General features: G+C 40.6%; 1 protein-coding gene across 4 annotated transcripts in view; it reads right to left on the bottom strand.

Annotated features, from left to right (window-relative positions):
* Positions 1–18,971, bottom strand: part of INPP5A (inositol polyphosphate-5-phosphatase A) — a 240,041-nt gene that overhangs the window by 89,079 nt on the left and 131,991 nt on the right. For all 4 annotated transcript variants that reach the window (XM_079978457.1, XM_079978459.1, XM_079978458.1 and 1 more), the window contains exons 7-8: positions 18,246–18,298; positions 17,323–17,442 (exon numbers count right to left, since the gene is read on the bottom strand). In XM_079978457.1, the coding sequence (XP_079834583.1) occupies positions 17,323–17,442; positions 18,246–18,298 (173 nt within the window). The remainder of the gene's footprint in view (positions 1–17,322; positions 17,443–18,245; positions 18,299–18,971) is intronic.

Below are 18,971 nucleotides of genomic sequence, written 5' to 3' on the forward strand. Positions count from 1 at the left end.
TAAAAAAATATTATTAAGACCCACTATCGCAGTCACACATTCACTCAAGTCTGGTATGCCTTAAGGTTTGTCAAGTTACCTGGAGACAATTCACCAAGGCTATAGAAGAAAGGCAAAACAGACTCATATCAGGATTTGTGTATGTTTCTGTCTGTTTAGAGCTGGTACATGTCTGAATACATTCTGCAGAACAACAATGGATGGATGGATGGTAAGAAGGTGGGGTAGAGTTTTTTTCGGGGGGGGGGGAGATGGCTACTATTGTTCCAAGGGTGGCCAATATTTTTCCTGATGTTTTAAGTGATTAAAGTTTTACATTAATAATTGGTACTTTAGGGCTTTCCTTAACAACAACAACAACAACCTCTCTAAGCAAATAATATATGTTTGGGAGTTCAAACCCTTTCAGAAAGTTATTATTATTATTATTATTATTATTATTATTATTATTATTATTATTAAAAAATGTCAGAGGAATCTAGTTATTTAAAAGAAGAAGTAAGAAAGAAGATGCAGCAACTTTAGACAGCCAGTATTTTACTATTTTGCCTTCAGTACTGACAAGCTGGGGATGGGAAAACATGATTTTTACAGAAGTTTAGTATCAGATATGGGTACAAAAAATGCACATATATGGAAAGTATGCATCTAACATAAAAAGTATTACATTGGGGGGGGGATGATTTCAAAAATCTGTGTATCAGACAAAACGGTATGCAAAAAAGTGTCCATTAGGAGAAATGTGTGCTAAAATGCTAATGATTTTTCTGAAGGACTTTTGAAAACATAAATCACAAGCCAGTGTAGAAAATGTGGTAAACTGAAATTAACACTGAAAAACTGATAGAAAACTAAATTGACAGATTCAATTTATGAATCTACTTATACCACAATCCAATGCATGTTTACATAGAAGTAAATCTCAGCGCATTACTCCCTAATGAATACATTTAGGACTGAGGTCTGACTTACGGTATTAATTTAGTACAACTTTTCTGACTAATTTTCAGTACATTAAAGGCATGCCTACCTATTTCTTCATATGCAAAAAAGGTGAAATGTAATCTTTAAAGTAATTAAACTTTATTCCATAAATGCCACTCAAAATTTGCAGCAAGGTAGTTTAAGGTCCTTAGGATTTTTTCTGGCTTCTGCAGTATGTATTTTATGCCCTCAAGTTCATTTCCGCGTTCCAAGGGAATAATAAGACAAGGAGAGATGCAGCTGGCTTTCGCCACTTATTCCCTCAGATACTGCAACCGAGATGGACAGGATTTTGGGGAGGGGTGATGGAAGAAGGAAGCAGTTGCGTATCAGCTCTGTGTGTGTGTGTGTGTTGGGGAGCTGCTGAACATGATTCAGTGTGACAAGAGGCACAGTGATCTGGCTAAACCATTTCTCAGCGCACTTTGTAAGGAGGATCAGCTGCATTATTCCTTTAATAGCCATGTCTAATGCAATAGGCTAGTGGGTTTTGTCCCGAGTCAAGGTATCAGCTGCAGGTCAGAAGGTAACATTCTGTTTACAAGATTATTTCCTAAAGCACTTATCTCGCCTTCGGTGTGAAAAGTTGACTTTTCTGTTTGTAAGGGGGCCAAAAGAATTGAGGGAATGGGAAAAATTAGCTACACTGGGCTGGAGCTGAATGGCATTAAGTGGGAGGTCTGAGAAGGGCCTGCTGTGGCTCTCAGCAGGATACCTTATTACCCACGTCATCGCAGTTCATTCAGGCAAGCAGTAACAGTGTCACCAACATTCCCACACAAAGACAAAGTTCTTCACACAGTCTATAAACATGCTTCCCCTGGCCGATTCATCCTAGCTTGACACCAATGAAAAGGGGGTTCTTCTCTCACTCTTTTTTTTTTTTTAATGAATAACAAAACAAAACAAAACAAAAATCCCAACCTCAGGCCAAACAGGATGAATGGAAGGAGAAAAAAGAAAGAAGCAGCATTGTCACATATCTAAGGGAAGAAACAATTTGGAGGTCAACATTATTTAATTCGCACAGACATGGAAATTGTATAGAAAACTTGGGAGGCTAAAGATTAATATTTTATCTACTCTCATGTTTATATGTCTATTTTTCCGAGAGCTGGCAATTCCCACCATGGGTGTGCTTTGTGTACCAATGAAGGCAGTGACATTAAACAGTGTTGCAGGGTAATTTGATGTTAACAATGAAAGAGGAATACACACACACACACACACACACACACACACTGAAAGGACACACACACACACACACACACACACGGAAATAATAATAATGAGCAAATATTTAGTACAAAATTCAAGCACAAAAGCAAAGCCATTGCGACGCAGAGAAGAGTTTAAACTCTTTTCGAAATGTATTTAAAGGGAGCTTTGTAATGTTCTGAAAGTCCCATACTGCATATTAAATCTACTAAGGCAGCTGACACAAAAACGTACCATGACATCTATAAAGTTGCCTTTATAGAAGAGCATGGCAATTATTTAACATTAAAAAAAAGAAATAAATAAATGCTTTTAAGACAAGAAATACTGTAGCTTTGACAAGAGGCCAAACAACGCAACCAACTAATTGTATCACTTTGGTGTTGGTGTTTGGTGGTATTTTTGTTGTTGCTTAAACGACTTGTCCTACTTTCAAGATAATCTAAACTTTGAAGCCAGAGTCTATTTCAATTTGAATCTAGTAAAAGAATAAAGCTGCAGTAGGTCTCAACATGCAAGCCTAAACAATTCTTTTCACATTATGTATCCTCCCTGAAAGGTTTAGAAAGCAGTTGAGATAAGTAGAGACAATAGGAGTGTTTGCATACATGAAGGATGCTAACTCCCCCCCCTTTCGAAATGACAAGAAAGGGATCTCAATGTGGTTCCAGAATGAAGGTCACAGAAAGGTTATCGGATAGAGGATGTTGGATTTTTTATTTGCTCTTTATAGAAAGTATAGTTAGGAAACATTTTTCAGCTCCAAAGGAAAGAGAATGTTTGGATTAAGAGACACCAGACTTATATTGCTGAATATAGGGACAAATAAGATGATTAAATGCTTACAGGAATTTATCACCATGCATGAACTCACACTCTTGAGAAACCCTCTTCTAAGTGCCCACCACAAGGGCCGAGTTTCCTCTGTTGTGATGGGACAACTATGGAGCTCTCTTCCCCCAGGGGGAGTGTTTGGCTCAGTCCTTGGCCCCTTCGCCAAGACGCAGTGAAGGCATGTGGAATGGCAAAAGTTTCAAAACAGTGCTCCATACTGATGGTTTTACTGATAGATCTGTAATGTGCCTGGTCTAAAGTACCTGTTCTCCATAAGGAAATATTATCCAAAAATAATGAGATAACATTTAAGTGAAATTCTCGTGGGTGGGATGCAGGACTGCCTTACTTTCATGGTAATCAAATGAATGCTTGTGAGTGTCCTGTCTTTCAGTCTAGAAACCATCTATCTAGTTACTCTGCAGCCTTCCTGGGTGCTTGTATTTCTTGAAAAACCCAATGAAATCCTCTGCTGGGCTTTCCTGTAAGCATGGGAAAATGGGGAGGGTGCCTACCATATGCCAGACAACTGTCTTTTTTGTTTTTTATTTTTAAAGAAATCACTGTGCATATTTTTAAGGTAAAAAAAGGACTTCCCTCAGCTACAAAGCGTTGTATCCTGTGTAGTTCTACACAAACATTCCATCAGCACAAATATTTCTCTTGTGCAAAGCAATGTTATCCCTCTCTCCTCTGCTCGTGCACCCCCTTAAATTTTGTTCTAGTGGGTTTTCCCAACCCTCTGGAGCAGATCTGAGGAGGGAACACAGTGTGAAAAGAGGGTGAAAACGTCTGTTTGACAAGCAGACTCCTCAGTATGCGGATGATACCCAGCTCTACCTCTCTTTTAAATCAGAATCAGTGAAGGCGGTGAAGGTCCTGTGTGAGTGTCTGGAGGCAGTTGGAGGATGGATGGCAGCTAACAGATTGAGGTTGAATCCTGACAAGACAGAAGTACTGTTTTGGGGGGACAGGAGGCGGGCAGGTGTGGAGGATTCCCTGGTCCTGAATGGGGTAACTGTGCCCCTGAAGGACCAGGTGCGCAGCCTGGGAGTCATTTTGGACTCACAGCTGTCCATGGAGGCACAGGTCAAATCTGTGTCCAGGGCAGCTGTTTACCAGCTCCATCTGGTACGCAGACTGAGACCCTACCTGCCCGCAGACTGTCTCGCCAGAGTGGTGCATGCTCTGGTTATCTCCCGCTTGGACTACTGCAATGCAATCTACGTGGGGCTACCTTTGAAGGTAACTACAACTAATCCAGAACGCGGCAGCTAGACTGGTGACTGGGGGTGGCCGCCGAGACCTTCTGGGATTCAGAATATTTTTTTTCTTGTTTTCCTCTCCCCAAAACTAGGTGCGTCTTATCGTCTGGTGCGTCCTTTAGAGCAAAAAATATGGTACTTCTTTGCACAGCAGGCATGGCTTTAAAAGGGTATTAGACAAGTTCATGGAGGGTAACGCTTTCATTGGTTACTAGTCACCATGGCGTGCCTAACCCTGGAAGACCACTTGTTGGTAACAGTAGTAAAAATCTGGTTTGTCACTGTGAGAAAAAACAGGGTTCTGGATTAGGTAAGTTTTTGGCCTGTCCTACCAGGGCTCTTCTCATGTTCTATAGTTCTTGGAATTTCTTAGAAGAACCCTGCCCTGTACTTCTGAGCACGGCTGCAGAACACATCTAGAAAGGACTGTCTAGAAACAACCCTTCCTTAAAGGGGAAACATAATTGATGACAATCTAGGAGCAAATGAAAAAGGCCTAATGAAAGTGCTTTCACTGACACGTCTGAAATGTTGTAACACTGACATTAAAAAGCTCAACTTTATCATATTCTTGAACCTCTTGCTTTTTTAGAAAAAAAATATAATAACCAAAACCTATTAATAATACAAAAAAACATTTCAAAAGGTCAAATAGCAAACAACAAGATGAAAGGTGTTGTCAAGAGGCTTAGGTAATCATCTTAATACTCAGGGCATTTGCCAGCACCGTTTAACTAATATGCGAGTTCACTTTTAATTTCAATATAGTGCCACAGGAACAACAACAAAAAAGCTGTATTTTTTAAATTAATTACCATGTCAGCAGATATTAAGATGGCAAGAAAGACCACATCAATAATATATATGTAATTCAGGGAAAGGATTACAAGAAGAGCTATAAAAATCAATTTTTAGAGCTCGAAAACTGGCTCACTTTAGTTGGAACGATATTTCCCTTCTATTGACAAAACCATGATCTTATCTGACACTGACATTCACCTAATGCAATGTTAGATATGTATAATGATATAAGCACTTGTCAATTCTGCTACAATAAAACACAGCTCTACTCCTACTGAAATGGGCAAGGCTGCTGTAAGTGAGAACTGTTTTCCTTCGAGAAAGAATGCTTTTAGTTAGGATGGATAATATGTCCACTCTGTCCCATATTTGCATTCATCTGTGATTTTTTTATTTAAAGAAACGGTACAAAGATTTGTAATTCAATACAAATTTTACATCAAGGGTTGTACTTCTAAACTTATCCTAAAATACATATTTTGGTATTGTATTCGTGTGGAATCTGAAGATAATTATGCCCCGATCCACATATTAGCATGGATCCAACACGTGCAGTTCACAGATTTGTAGGGAAGCAGTTCATTCATAAGAATGATCCTATGACTCATAAGTCTAAATCTTTGTGCTAAGACTGTCCTGTGGATACAAACTACAGTGGTACCGTACTTAGTTCGTTCCAGAGGTCCGTACCTAACCTGAAACTGTTCTTAACCTGAAGCACCACTTTAGCTAATGGGGCCTCCTGCTGCCGCCACGCCGCCGGAGCACGATTTCTGTTCTTATCCTGAAGCAAAGTTCTTAACCTGAAGCACTATTTCTGGCTTAGTGGAGTGTGTAACCTGAAGCGTATGTAACCTGAAGCGCATGTAACCCGAGGTACCACTGTAACAGCTCTGGTGGGAGTAACTGGATAAGCAGGGTAAAACTATGGGGTGGGGTTTTTTGGGCCTCCTCCCACTGAACCACCTTACAACTGGGGGGGGGGAGGCAGCAGACGTACCGTTTGGGCAGCGCAGAGCCTGCGCGCGCCCAAGACACAGCGTCTCTTCCAGGAGAGATGTGTGGCTCGGGTGTGCTGCAGGCCCCGCGGTGAGTGCTGCCCAGCATTTTGACACCCCCTCAGTGGTAACACCCAGGGCAACCCACACCCACCGCACCCCCTTCCTCTACCCCTGTTTCTAACCTAAATACAAGAAGAACGAATGTCCAGGGAGTTGCAGCTACTAATGGCCAGTGCTATTTCCCTCTCCCCCCCCCCCAACATTACAAACTGGCTATGCTGGGTACAGGGAGCTAACCGTATGATTCTTCAAACCGTGGCCTAGGATTGCATTTCTATATGCACGGAACTATTTGCAGAGTGTACAAAACCAGTGTGTGGATTGTGTTCTGTTTGTCTGTGCTATCTGAATAACAAACATTCATGACTTTCTGCCCAGTGGTGCCAGGCCCCTATAAAGATGAACTAGTAAAAGACAGAAAACAGAGAGAGAGAGAAAAGACAAACATCATCAGACATGGATGACAAAACAGAATGTAAGAAGATACCTAGGCAGCAATCCCTTATTTGAGGGATAAGGTACAAAGATACCTATTTTAGACCCTTATAAAAATAAAGGAGCAGGAGGAAAGCAAAGAAGATAAAAGTTGAGATGGCCCAATGAGTTTGATTAAAAGTTGTCATCCTATTTGATGTGCTGGGGGGAAAACCCTTTAAAATTGTAGTGATATCTGCAGATGCAGGATGCAACCACATGTGCTAAGTAGCAAGTAACACTGAACACTGTGGGACTTGCACCTGAGTAAACATGCACTGTTGGTGTCTTTGGCTAGAAGCTAAAATATATCTGGCTACTTATTTAAATCTCTGCCAAGAGGACTTCCGGAGGTGGCTCGAAACGGCAATGGCGGTCCTCTTCGCGCTGTGAAGAGGGGCCCCGCAGAAAAGGGTCGTCCGCTACGGCAAAGCGGAGACCCACTAAGAAAAACCACAGGCAGAGTGAGCCTGTGGCCGTGGGACTCGGCGGGCACCAGAAGCCCCCCCAGAAACGAGGAAGGAACCCCGTAAGGGGCTCCGGAGCGTGGAAGGGGGAGCGGTGCTGTGAGTTCATCGCTCTTTCTGCGGGAGTGAAGCCGTGCGGCTGCTGCCAATGATCCCCGTGAGTAGGGGATCCTAAAAATTTGGGACTAAAGTGATTGAAATTCGGCTAAAAGCGGGAGACGTAACCAGGAAGTCCGTCTCCTGACTGTGCTTAAAGGATCAAAGCAAAGATTTTGACAAGTTGGAAGCATTCAAAAAGGGCTGTAAAAAGCGTGGATTTTCGCGCAATAATTGAACTTTGTTTTTAATAATAATTGAAAAGAGACAATTTTGCTTTAATTTTGCTGGCTTTTGATTGGACCTTTCCTCTCCTTTGTGGATTTATAAACTGAGAAGCCCAAAGTCACGGACTGCCGGGGCAACAAAGAGCTGTCAAATTGCTGAAATGTTTTTAATTCTGAAAGTGCTACATTTGAGCGCTACAGTTTAGTTACAAACTGGGGAACTGTATCTTGCACATCTTCAAAGACTTTGTTTCAACATTGAGGAAGCTCTATAAACCAAAAGGAATTTGAAGGTGAGGAAGGACAGATCCAGAGACTGTCTGATCATCTTGAGATCTAAGCAAGAGAGAGATAAAATACTAGGCCTTCATTTTGGAAAATCACTTGTTATTCAAGGCATCAAGGCAGAAATCTACAAAGACATCCCGAAACAACTTTTGGACCTTAGAGATACTTATATAGAATTAACAAGACTACTGAGAAGCAACTCAATTCCCTTTAGGTGGGAGTTCCCTCAAGGACTATCCTTTAACTTCAAAGGAAAGAAAGTTAAAATCAAAACAGCAGAAGATCAACAAAAGTTTTTGAACGACCACGAAGAGGACCTACAGAAAGGAACAACAGGATCTTGGCCACCACCTCCACCTATACCTACACCTGCACCTACACCCTCGGGATCAGAGGACCAAAAGAAAGAGATGCCACCACAGGACTAACAGACTGATCCAGGATGTCTCTGCAGCTTCTTAGTTGGAATATAAATGGCGGAAATTCCCCAGAAAAAAGAAGAATTTTTCATATATTGAAAAAAGAACAATTGGACATTATTTGCTTGCAGGAAACACATGTGACTAGGCTTCACAGAAAAGTGTTAATTAATAAAAGACTAGGCCAAGAATTTATTTCATCGGACAAAGTTAAGAAAAGAGGAGTGGTGATTTATGCAAAGGAGAGCCTGTCACCAAAACTCTTATTTAAAGACGAGCAAGGAAGAATTTTGGCAATTGAAATACAGGTCCAAGGAGAAAAGTTTTTAATATTAGGAATTTATGCGCCGAATGAGGGGAAATCAGAATTTTACAGGAAACTGCATGAGACAATTCTGGACTATCTGGACTATACCAACATCATTATGATGGGAGATATGAGTGGAGTGGTCTCTACAAACATGGATAAGTCACAAAATCAAAATTTAACAAATGATGGCAGACTACCTAAAACTTTTTTTGAACTAACTGACAATATGGATTTGATTGATATATGGAGGACAAAGAACCCCTTAGGCAGAGAAGGAACTTTCTTTTCTGAAGCCCACCTGTCATGGACAAGAATCGACCAAATATGGATAACTAGAGGACTGGCACCTAAGACTAGAAAAGTGGAAATCTGCCCAAAAACCTGCTCCGACCATAATGCTATGAAAGTGGAAATGAGACTTATTCCAATCGGTTCCTTCAGATGGAAAATGAATGATACCCTATTAAGAGATCAGGAGATTGTCAAGAAGGCCCAAAAAACTTTAAAAGACTATTTTGAAATAAATTTGAATACTACGGTGGAAAAAAGAATAATCTGGGACGCAAGTAAAGCAGTTATGAGAGGGTTTTTGATACAACAGAACACAATAAAGAAAAGACTTTGGAATGAAAAAAAGGATAAGATTTTAGACAAGATAAGAGATGGTGAGAAAAAATTGAGATCAAAACCTAAATCACAGGAGGTTCTGAGAGAAATTAAATTTTACCAAGCACAATACGCTAAATTGATAAATCAAGAAGTTGAGTGGAAAATTAAACAGATGAAACAAAGATCATTTGAATCAGCGAATAAGTGTGGGAAACTGCTTGCATGGCAGTTGAAAAAGAGACAAAAATTGAACACGGTTAACAAGTTAGAGATTGAAGGGAGGAATATCCAGAAACCAGAGGAAATTAGAAAGTGCTTCCAGAGATATTTCAAACAACTTTATATGCAAGGGCCGCAGGAAGAGACTGAGATAGACCATTTCCTAAAAATTAATGGACTACCAAAATTATCCCAGGAAAAAAGAACAATCCTAAATGATAAAATAACGCAACAAGAAATTGAGGGTGCCATTCAGAATATGCAACTAGGCAAATCTCCAGGACCTGATGGTCTTACCTCCAAGTATTACAAGACATTGAAAGATTTTTTGACACAACCACTAATGGAGGTCTGTAACCAGATCATGGAGGGGAAGTAGGCACCAGAATCGTGGAAAGAAGCTTTCATCACATTGATACCTAAAGTGGAATCTGAAAAGACTCAACTTAAGAACTACCGTCCCATCTCACTCCTAAATGTGGATTATAAAATCTTTGCGGATATTTTGGCAAGTAGATTTTAAAAAGTGCTAAATGAAGTAATTCATAAAGATCAGGCAGGCTTTCTTCCAGGTAGACATTTGTTTGATAATACTAGGAACATTATAGACATTTTGGAACTTTTGCAAACTAATATTAACACAAAAGCAGTGTTAATTTTTATTGATGCGGAGAAGGCCTTTGACCACATTTCTTGGAGGTTTATGAAGAAAAACTTGGAAGGGATGGGAGTGGGACGGGGGTTTGAAAATGGAATAGAGGCAATTTACTCAGAGCAAAAAGCTAAATTGATAGTTAACAATGTGGTGACAGAAGAGTTTAAAATTGAAAAAGGAACACGACAAGGTTGCCCCTTATCCCCTCTGTTATTTATTTCAGTCCTGGAGGTGCTTTTGAACATGATTAGGGAGGACCGGTTGGTGCAAGGAATACAGGTCGGAGTGAAACAGTATAAATTGAAAGCTTTTGCAGATGACTTGGTAATAACATTACAGGAGCCAGAATCTAGTACGAAAAGAGTTTTGGAACTGATATATGAGTTTGGTCGGGTGGCGGGATTCAAATTGAATAAGCAAAAAACTAAGGTTTTGGTAAAAAATCTGACATCTTTGGAAGCAGAAAGGTTTCAGAATGAGACAGAGTTAAATGTGGTTAAAAAAGTGAAGTACCTAGGGGTTAATTTGACTGCTAAAAATTTGAATTTATTTAAAGATAATTATGAAAAATGTTGGTCAGAAATTAAAAAGGATTTAGAAATTTGGTCAAGATTGAAACTTTCCTTGCTGGGTCGAATTGCAGCTATAAAGATGAATGTATTGCCAAAGATGTTGTTTTTGTTTCAAACTCTACAGATTGTGGACAGAGTGGAATGTTTTGGAAAATGGCAGAAAGATATTTCTAAGTTTATCTGGCAGGGCAAAAAGCCCCGAATAAAATTTAAAATATTAACTGATGCAAAAGAAAGAGGGGGGTTTGCCCTGCCAGATTTAAAGTTATATTATGAAGCTGCAGCTTTCTGCTGGATGAAAGATTGGTTACTTCTTGAGAACACTGATGTCCTAGATCTGGAAGGGTTTAACAATGCTTTTGGTTGGCATGCATACTTGTGGTATGACAAGGTAAAGATGCATAAAATGTTCAAAAACCATATTGTCAGAAAAGCAATATTTATTGTCTGGACAAAATATAAAGACTTACTAGAAAGTAAGACCCCGAGATGGCTATCACCAATGGAGGCTAAGGCCCAGAAAAGACTCAATATGGAGGCCTGTTGGCCGAAATATTGGGAAATAATAGAAAAAATTGGAGACAAATGGAGGTTGCAGAGCTTGGAGAAATTAAAGAATAAGGTGCAAGATTGGTTACACTACGCTCAAATTCAAGAGGTTTTTATATTGGATAAAAAGATAGGATTCCAGGTGGAGAAGTCGAAATTAGAGACAGAACTGTTGGAACCAAAGACTAAGGTACTTTCGAGAATGTATAACTTGCTGCTTAAATGGAACACACAGGATGAGACTGTTAAATCAGCCATGATAAAATGGGCTCAGGATATTGGGTATAACATTATGTTTGAGGACTGGGAAAGGTTATGGACCACCGGAATAAAATTCACGGCATGTAATGCCTTGAAGGAGAATATTATGAAAATGATATATAGGTGGTACATGACCCCAGTTAAGCTTGCAAAAACATATCACCTGTCTGATAATAAATGTTGGAAATGTAGAGAGGCTGAGGGGACATTCTTTCACCTCTGGTGGACATGCCCAAAAGTGAGGGTCTTCTGGGAAATGATCTATAATGAACTAAAAAAGGTATTTAAATATACCTTCGTTAAGAAACCGGAGGCCTTCCTCTTGGGCATTGTCGGCCAGAAAGTGTCAAAGAAGGACAGAAGTTTCTTTATGTATGCGACAACAGCAGCAAGAATACTTATTGCAAAGTATTGGAAGACACAAGACTTGCCCACACAGGAAGAGTGGCAGACGCTATTGATGGATTATATGGAATTGGCTGAAATGACTGGCAGAATCCGAGACTTGGGAGAAGAAACAACGGAAGAGGACTGGAAGAAGTTTAAGGACTATTTACAAAAACAATATAAGTTGTATGAATGTTAAGTATCTGCACGATTTAGAAAATCTCAGTTCCAGCAAATAGATTTTGTAAAATAGAAAATTAAGTTATAAGTAAGAAAAGGTCGAAATTTAAGGCAACAATATGTTTAAATTTAAGGTATGAGTAAATTTAGAAGTATAATATTTGGAAAGTACAAAATAAGGTATGAAACAAGGTAATAATTTGCTGATACTTTTAATATAAATAATGCAGGGTAAAGGAGATGTGAGGAAGTGCAGTTAGTTATATATAAAAAAATTGTATTGAATGGTTGGTTTTTTTCTTTTTCTTTTTTCTTTTTTATTTCCTTTTTTCTATATGGTTTTTTGGTGTATTTGTTCTGACTTTTTTGTGTATTATTTTTTGGTGAAGGGATCTTGTATGTATATTGTGTACTATGAAAATTTAATAAAATATTAAAAAAAAAAAATCTCTGCCAAGAGAGACTGCTCGCGTTACAATTTCCCTGCTTTAAATAACAACAACAACAACAACAACAGCAATATAAATAACAAGAATAAAGGAGTATTTACAAACACTCCAGGCCCTCCAATTGCTCAAATGACCCAGATCTTTAACACAAGGTTTGCCTCTGCCTAGAAACGAAGTGGCTTTTCTTCCTCTCATTCAGCTGCAAGTTCTGGGAAAAGCCCAAAGAGAAACATTTAGATCGGAGGGGCCTTTGAGAAGATGTGACAGTTGACTGATGAGCATCCATAAAATGACAAAGAATTGCTGTGTGGAGCCTATGCCTCACATCTCCTCACCCTGGGAAACTAATTGCTTTGAATTGTTAATAGTAACATTATTTTTCTGGCAATCATTTCTTTTGAATACTCAAAATGAGCATGAAACAGCTCCTTTGACTGGACATAAAAGTTAAATGTCCCAATGTTGATCAAATTAACTTCAGCAATGTTACAATGGACTATATTTGTGAGAAAATAATGAAGGTCACAAAGCGGGGCTTTATGCCAAGATTTCACAGTTGTAATGTAAAATAAAAAAATAAAAAAAATGTTTCTGTTCAACTAGACCAAGCTACGTTTTTTTCTTTAAAACAGAAGGGCACTGTCATGTTCGAAAGAGGGGTGGGGGTGGGGGAAAGACACCAAACCCCCCCCCCACTCTAAGTAACTTCAGGATGTTTCAGAGATTGGAACAACAAGAACAGTCTCTGGCTGGTGTCTCAGCATCCTGGTTGCAACTCTAATTTTTGCTGAATGTACCCAAATCCTTCAGTTCTTGCTTGGGTGAAAAGTGTCTTGGTTGAGTTCCTTCTCTCTCCACTAGAATACAGATCTGATTCAAAATAGCAAAAGCTCTCTACGATTCAGGGGGAAATGCTAAGAATCGTAAATAGTAGCTATGCAACTTAGCGAAGAGCAAATTCAGTTTCCAAAGCATCTTTCAAAAATTTAACGAGTAATTGTTTTTTTGTTAGGTCAGAAAAACGTAAGAACAGAGCGTGATGGAAAGCGTTTCCATGAGAAGTTTCTGAGGTTTGTTGCCGTTCTTACCATAAAGCTTTGAAATTGCTTTCCAACTGGTAAAGCTATATATATATATATTTATATAAAAAATGCTATGTGTCCACATTTAACACTGAACAGCTAACAAAACCATTCTACAGCAGCTTTAAAAAATAATTAAAAGTGCACTATTCACCTGCTCTGTTTTCCTTTTGGAAAATTTGATTCTATTTATCCATGTACCAGCCTTTTCTCTGTGGTCATGATTTTCAGCAGTTTTAAACCCCCAAATGTTAAACTACATTATAACTACTTTATACAACATGTGCCTTTTTCTTCTTCTTTTTGGTAGGTTCAACTCTTTTTATCCACCCTATTCCCCTCCCCCCCTTAAAAGTTTATTTGCATTTGTTTCCTTTTTGCAAATAATTAAGACGGGAATGCAGCCTATGATGGTCACTTGAGTCTTGCATAAATTGCTGCTATTTAACTGGCTGTTCACACTGGCCAAGATGCGCCCAGCAGACAGGACTGCTTCACTTACTCCCACAGTGACTTAAATCAACTGTGAAAAGATGTTTCAGTTTCATTCAGTGAGGGGTTTAGCTCATTAAACTCTTTTCCTTCTCAGCATTGTTCCCCGAAAGCTTGAACTGCAGTGGCTGTTAAATGCTCTTTAGCAGTTTAAAGGCTTTAGAGGAAAAGACTTATCAGCCTCTGGTTTTAACAGCACTAAATCTGCATTATTAGGGCATGCAGATAAGGGGATTTAAAGGCCTGCCTTGAAACCTTCTCTCTTCTGTGTTTATCAGGCACCGCCATTGCTCCTGTAGCTCAGCTGGAAATGTAGATCTATGAAGCTTTAAAGGGAGATTAAAAGCCAAGAAAAGAAGTAGTTTCTTTCCTATAGATACTCTCACTTTCCCCTTTCCTACTGTCTGAAGGAGTGATGGCAGACAATGGTCCAAGATGGTTCCCAAAACCTTCTGAATGGGGGCACTGTTGGTGGTAGCATTCATTCAAAGTGAGCTCCAGTGTATTGTCCTCCCCAATCAGCAGATCAGAATAGAGTTTGCTGGTGGCTGCCAAAAGGTTAGCAGTGCTGATGAAAGGGGTTTCCCATTATTCACTGCTCTTACAGAACTCCCCTTTTGTGCCGGGCAGCCCATCATTTCACTATGGAGGTCCGGATCTGCGGCTGGCTGCTTTCTCAAAATGAGCAATCTATGTGAATGTAAGCCCCCACAGTGGTAGTGCCACCTAAAAAAATGGAGGGTTTTCTTCTTCTTCTTCTTCTTCTTTTCCTGAAAAGGCAGGAGAGCTGGGTCTGGTTTTGGCACTGTCACATTCTAATGATCTACCGCCATGACACCCTTGACCCACGGTTAACACTGTTTAGCCCTCACTCTTGCTTGCCGAGGCATTTGTGGAGGGGGAGTCTAAATGTCTCCAAAAGAGCTAAAAGGAAACACACAGTGCAAGTTAAAAACAACAACGCAAAAGCACTTTACAGCTCTGTCAGGTCCTTTAGACCACAAGAAGAGATGGAGGAATAAATACCAGATGGAAAAAAAAGTATGAATAATTATTTCACCTCAAATAATATTAGCCTGAAGGAAGCCTAGCCAGTCAGGGCAATAGCTTAATAATATAACATACATTATGAGGGGGGGAGGGTGGACAGGCGGCCAATCGTGGTCCAGATGTGGGCTACAGGCCAATTTCCGGTGGACCACCTAGTGCTTGCTGGTTGCTAGGATCTTTGCAAAGAATGCTGGACCAGGTGGATGTAAATCTCCTCCCGCAAAGCACTTCTTAAATTCTTAAGGAAGAGTTGCACTCACAGGATCACTTAACACAGATCTGGCTATGCCTGAACTGGTGCGAGAACCCAAGTATTCTTGCTTTGTTAATTTAGTAGGCACGGGTGAAAAGATTGAAGCCAGACCACCCCATATTAGAATTAAAAATGACAACTACACTCGTCGAATTTCTAGTTGTGGGATTGAGTGAGGGGAAGAACCGTTTGTAGACTCCTTAACCACAGAGGTTGGGGCATGCCAGACAAGGAAGTACATCAGTCTTCTACCAGATAACTCGTGTAAGCTATCCAAGCCCCATGCCAAATTCTCTCTCTCTCTCTCTCTCACACACACGCACACACACATCCACGTTTGTTTGTTCGTTCTAGCTAGCAACGTGCTCCACTTTGCAGATGTGAAAAGGCAGGAAGAACTGGTCAGTGCAAAACATTTAGTTTACATTTAATACTAAGCTTTATAGAAGGTTTCTAAGTTTTGGGAGGGAAAAAGCAATCAGGGTTTTTAAGACTATTCTAAAAATTTTCCTAGGTTGATGATCAGATACAGTATGAACCAATGTGCACAGCTGAGTTGTAACCAAATATGCACTAACACTGCACTTTGAGTTACGCAAAGGTGACACAATTAGCAGCCAGAGATCAACCACAGATGCCCTAGGTGGCCTTCAGCAAAGTAGCAGTCCATTCTCAGTTTCTTATCTATTATTAGTAATGATATTTGCAGACTACCCTTCAGCTTGAGTTCTCTGGGCAACCAACACTTGACCATACAGAAAGATGCTTGGTGTATGGAAAACAGATTAAAATATATTGAAAATATTTAAGAAATTACAGGATGCTGACAAAAATCCACAACCACCAACTTTAGAGTGTTTCCTACAAATTAATGGGATTTCCAAGGAAACTATATCAGTAAGTCAGCTGCAGAAGCAGTACAAATGCTCTCTTTATACCTAATTTTCCAGCAACAGAGTAAATCACATGTTCCTCAGTTCATTGGCTTTTGGGGGGAAAGAAAATGAAATAGGTACCGTATTTTTCGCCCCATAGGACACACTTTTCCCCCTCCAAAAATGAAGGGGAAATGTGTGTGCGTCCTATGGGGCAAATGCAGGCTTTCGCTGAAGCCTGGAGAGCGAGAGGCATCGGTGCGCACCGACCCCTCTCGCTCTCCAGGCTTCAGGAAGCTATCCGCAAGCCTTGCAAGCCCGGCAGGAGTTCCCGCGGGCTCACAAGGCTTGCTGGCAGCAGCCTGCAGCCCCGGCGAGTGTCCGCAAGCCTTGCGAGCCCAGCAGGAGCTCCTGCCGAGCGCACAAGGCTTGGGGCGGCAGCCTGTTGCCCGAAGCACAGGGAGCCCTCTGGAGGGCTCCCCGTGCCTCGGGCGAGTGTCTGCAAGCCTTCCATGCCCGGCAGGAGCTCCCGCCGAGTGCGCAAGGCTTGGGGCGGCAGCATGCCGCCCGAAGCACGCGGAGCCCTCCGGAGGGTGCCCCGTGCTTCAGGCAGGCGTGTGCAAGGCTTGGGGCGGCAGCCGCGGCTGGGGGGGGGATAATTTTTTTTTATTCATTCCCCACCCCAAAAAACGAGGTGCGTCCTATGGGCCGGTGTGCCCTATAGGACGAAAAATACGATATCTGGTAAGTTTGTTAATGCATAGGACTGGACCGGCACATCTGCCCTGGTAGGGCAAAGCTGCATCAAAAGCCTCCCAGCAGTAGCGATGCTGCTGCCAGGAAGCTATTGCTGTGGCTCCGCCCCTTCAGATGAGCTGCTCCTGGGACTGGAGGTTCTAGCCAATGGTAGTCCTACTCAGGAATACTATTGCCCTCCTTAGGACAACCTACTCAGTGAGTAGACCCACTGGAATTAATAAACATGGCTAACTTAGGTCCACTGCTTTCAATGGGTCTACTCTTGAGTAAAACTCAGTAACAACCCTAGATATTTGGCATTTCCACAGTTTGCAATTAAAAATAAATAAATCCTCTGGTGCTTATTCATTGCTTGTTTTTCTAATCCCCTGGAGGTTGGCCACATTTCAAGACAAAGCCACAGCAACGATAATTACTTCGTATTTGGAACACAATGCAAAATGCAGGGCAATAAAAGAAGCTAAAAAAAGAGTGTTGACAACCTACCTGTCAAGTACATAACTGAGGGCCTTATGCCTTATTCCTGAGTAAACCGACGGACTTGTTTCCCAAGCAACTAAATTGGAAGCATCGTGGAAAAGATGGATGTTTACCAAGTCAAAGGCACTGTGACAAAAGAAGGAGAAGACTTACTCAGAATAAAAGTAAGGACATAGGCAAGAGGGAAAGCATTTGATTTTACTGCACTACAATCTTGAGTGACTGCAGATCACGAGCTCTATTTTGAAACACAAGCAATGAAATCAATTGAAATGAGTCTGCCATTATATACCTGATCTAGATGCAGAACTCCACCAGCGTTTCCATTTGTATGTGCATTTAAAACTCGTAAATATCTAGGGCGATATCAAATTGTGGCATCTCACTTGTGCAACTGATTTCCAATTGTGGCAATGGGACTTAACCTTCCTCTAGCCTCTTCTGGACACCCCACCCCCTACCCCACTGGAGTTGGGGACAAAGGGGAATCTGGTCATATCTACTAGCATGACAGATCTTGCCCATTATATTACATTCTCACAAATATCAAACACCACCAAGTATTAAACTAGCATCCGAAACAGTGGTCTGAACCTGGTTTGTGAGGGTCAGGTTCTGCTAACTGTAGTTTGCCATTACATCTAAATTTGGATTAAACATTAGTGTTCAATGTGAAATTATAAAGCAGGAAATGAAATGGTAAACCTATAAATGTTCATTCCAATATCTATCACCGCATAGTGAGATCCATTGATTTTATTATACGTTGGAATCTAAAGCATTTATGGCCCATATACAAAATCATGTTTTAAAAATGTGCAATGACTTATGTGCCTGCCACTTGGTGGGAAATGAAACTTTCCTGATTCTACTGAGAACTATACAAAATGCATTGCTTTTTTTAAAAAAACACCTTCCATTTTACATACCAGTCAGTAATACACCATCTAGTTCGTATGAAGCCTTTTCTGGACCACTTACACTGAAAAGCAAAACAAAATGCAATAGAAACACATTTAAAATACAGAAAACAAAAGGAGGAAAAACAGAGTCAATCTTTTGGTCGGCTAAATAAAAAATTCATTTTTATACTTGTGCTGAGAGCATTGAAAATAATTTAAAAAACAAACAAACACACATGCTGCAGCACAGCAATGTCAGTAACAGTTTAGGGCATATCTAAACATTACTTTGGAAACTAAAGCTCTTTTCACATGCTGTTCTGTGAAATGACAATGTGGGCAGAAAGGGGTTATGGGGCAGTGCTTCCAGCTCCCCCCATTCTGCCATCCACACGGCAGAGCAGGGGAAGTCTAGGGTGTAGTCTTCCCCACCTCAGATTTCTTCTCTGCAGGATGGACTGCAGAGGTGAGGCAGAGAACAGAGCCACACGTTGACAGAGGGTGGCTGCAGCCTCTTTCTGTCATGTTGCCCCTTCACACAACTATTGCTATTATTGTTTTTGTTGATTATTCAGTTTTTAAACCAGCCCTTCTGAAGGATCCCAGGACCAGATTATTATTATTTTAATATTAAATATCTATATCACCCTTCATCTGAGGATCACAGGGGGCTTTACAATGTAGTTGTTCTGGCCATGATGGCCATATCAGCCACAGAAAGAAAACTACAACTCCCATCACCCTTGGTCATTG

The sequence above is a fragment of the Podarcis cretensis genome (assembly GCF_951804945.1).
Source record: "Podarcis cretensis genome assembly, chromosome: 5".
Lineage (NCBI taxonomy): Eukaryota > Metazoa > Chordata > Lepidosauria > Squamata > Lacertidae > Podarcis > Podarcis cretensis.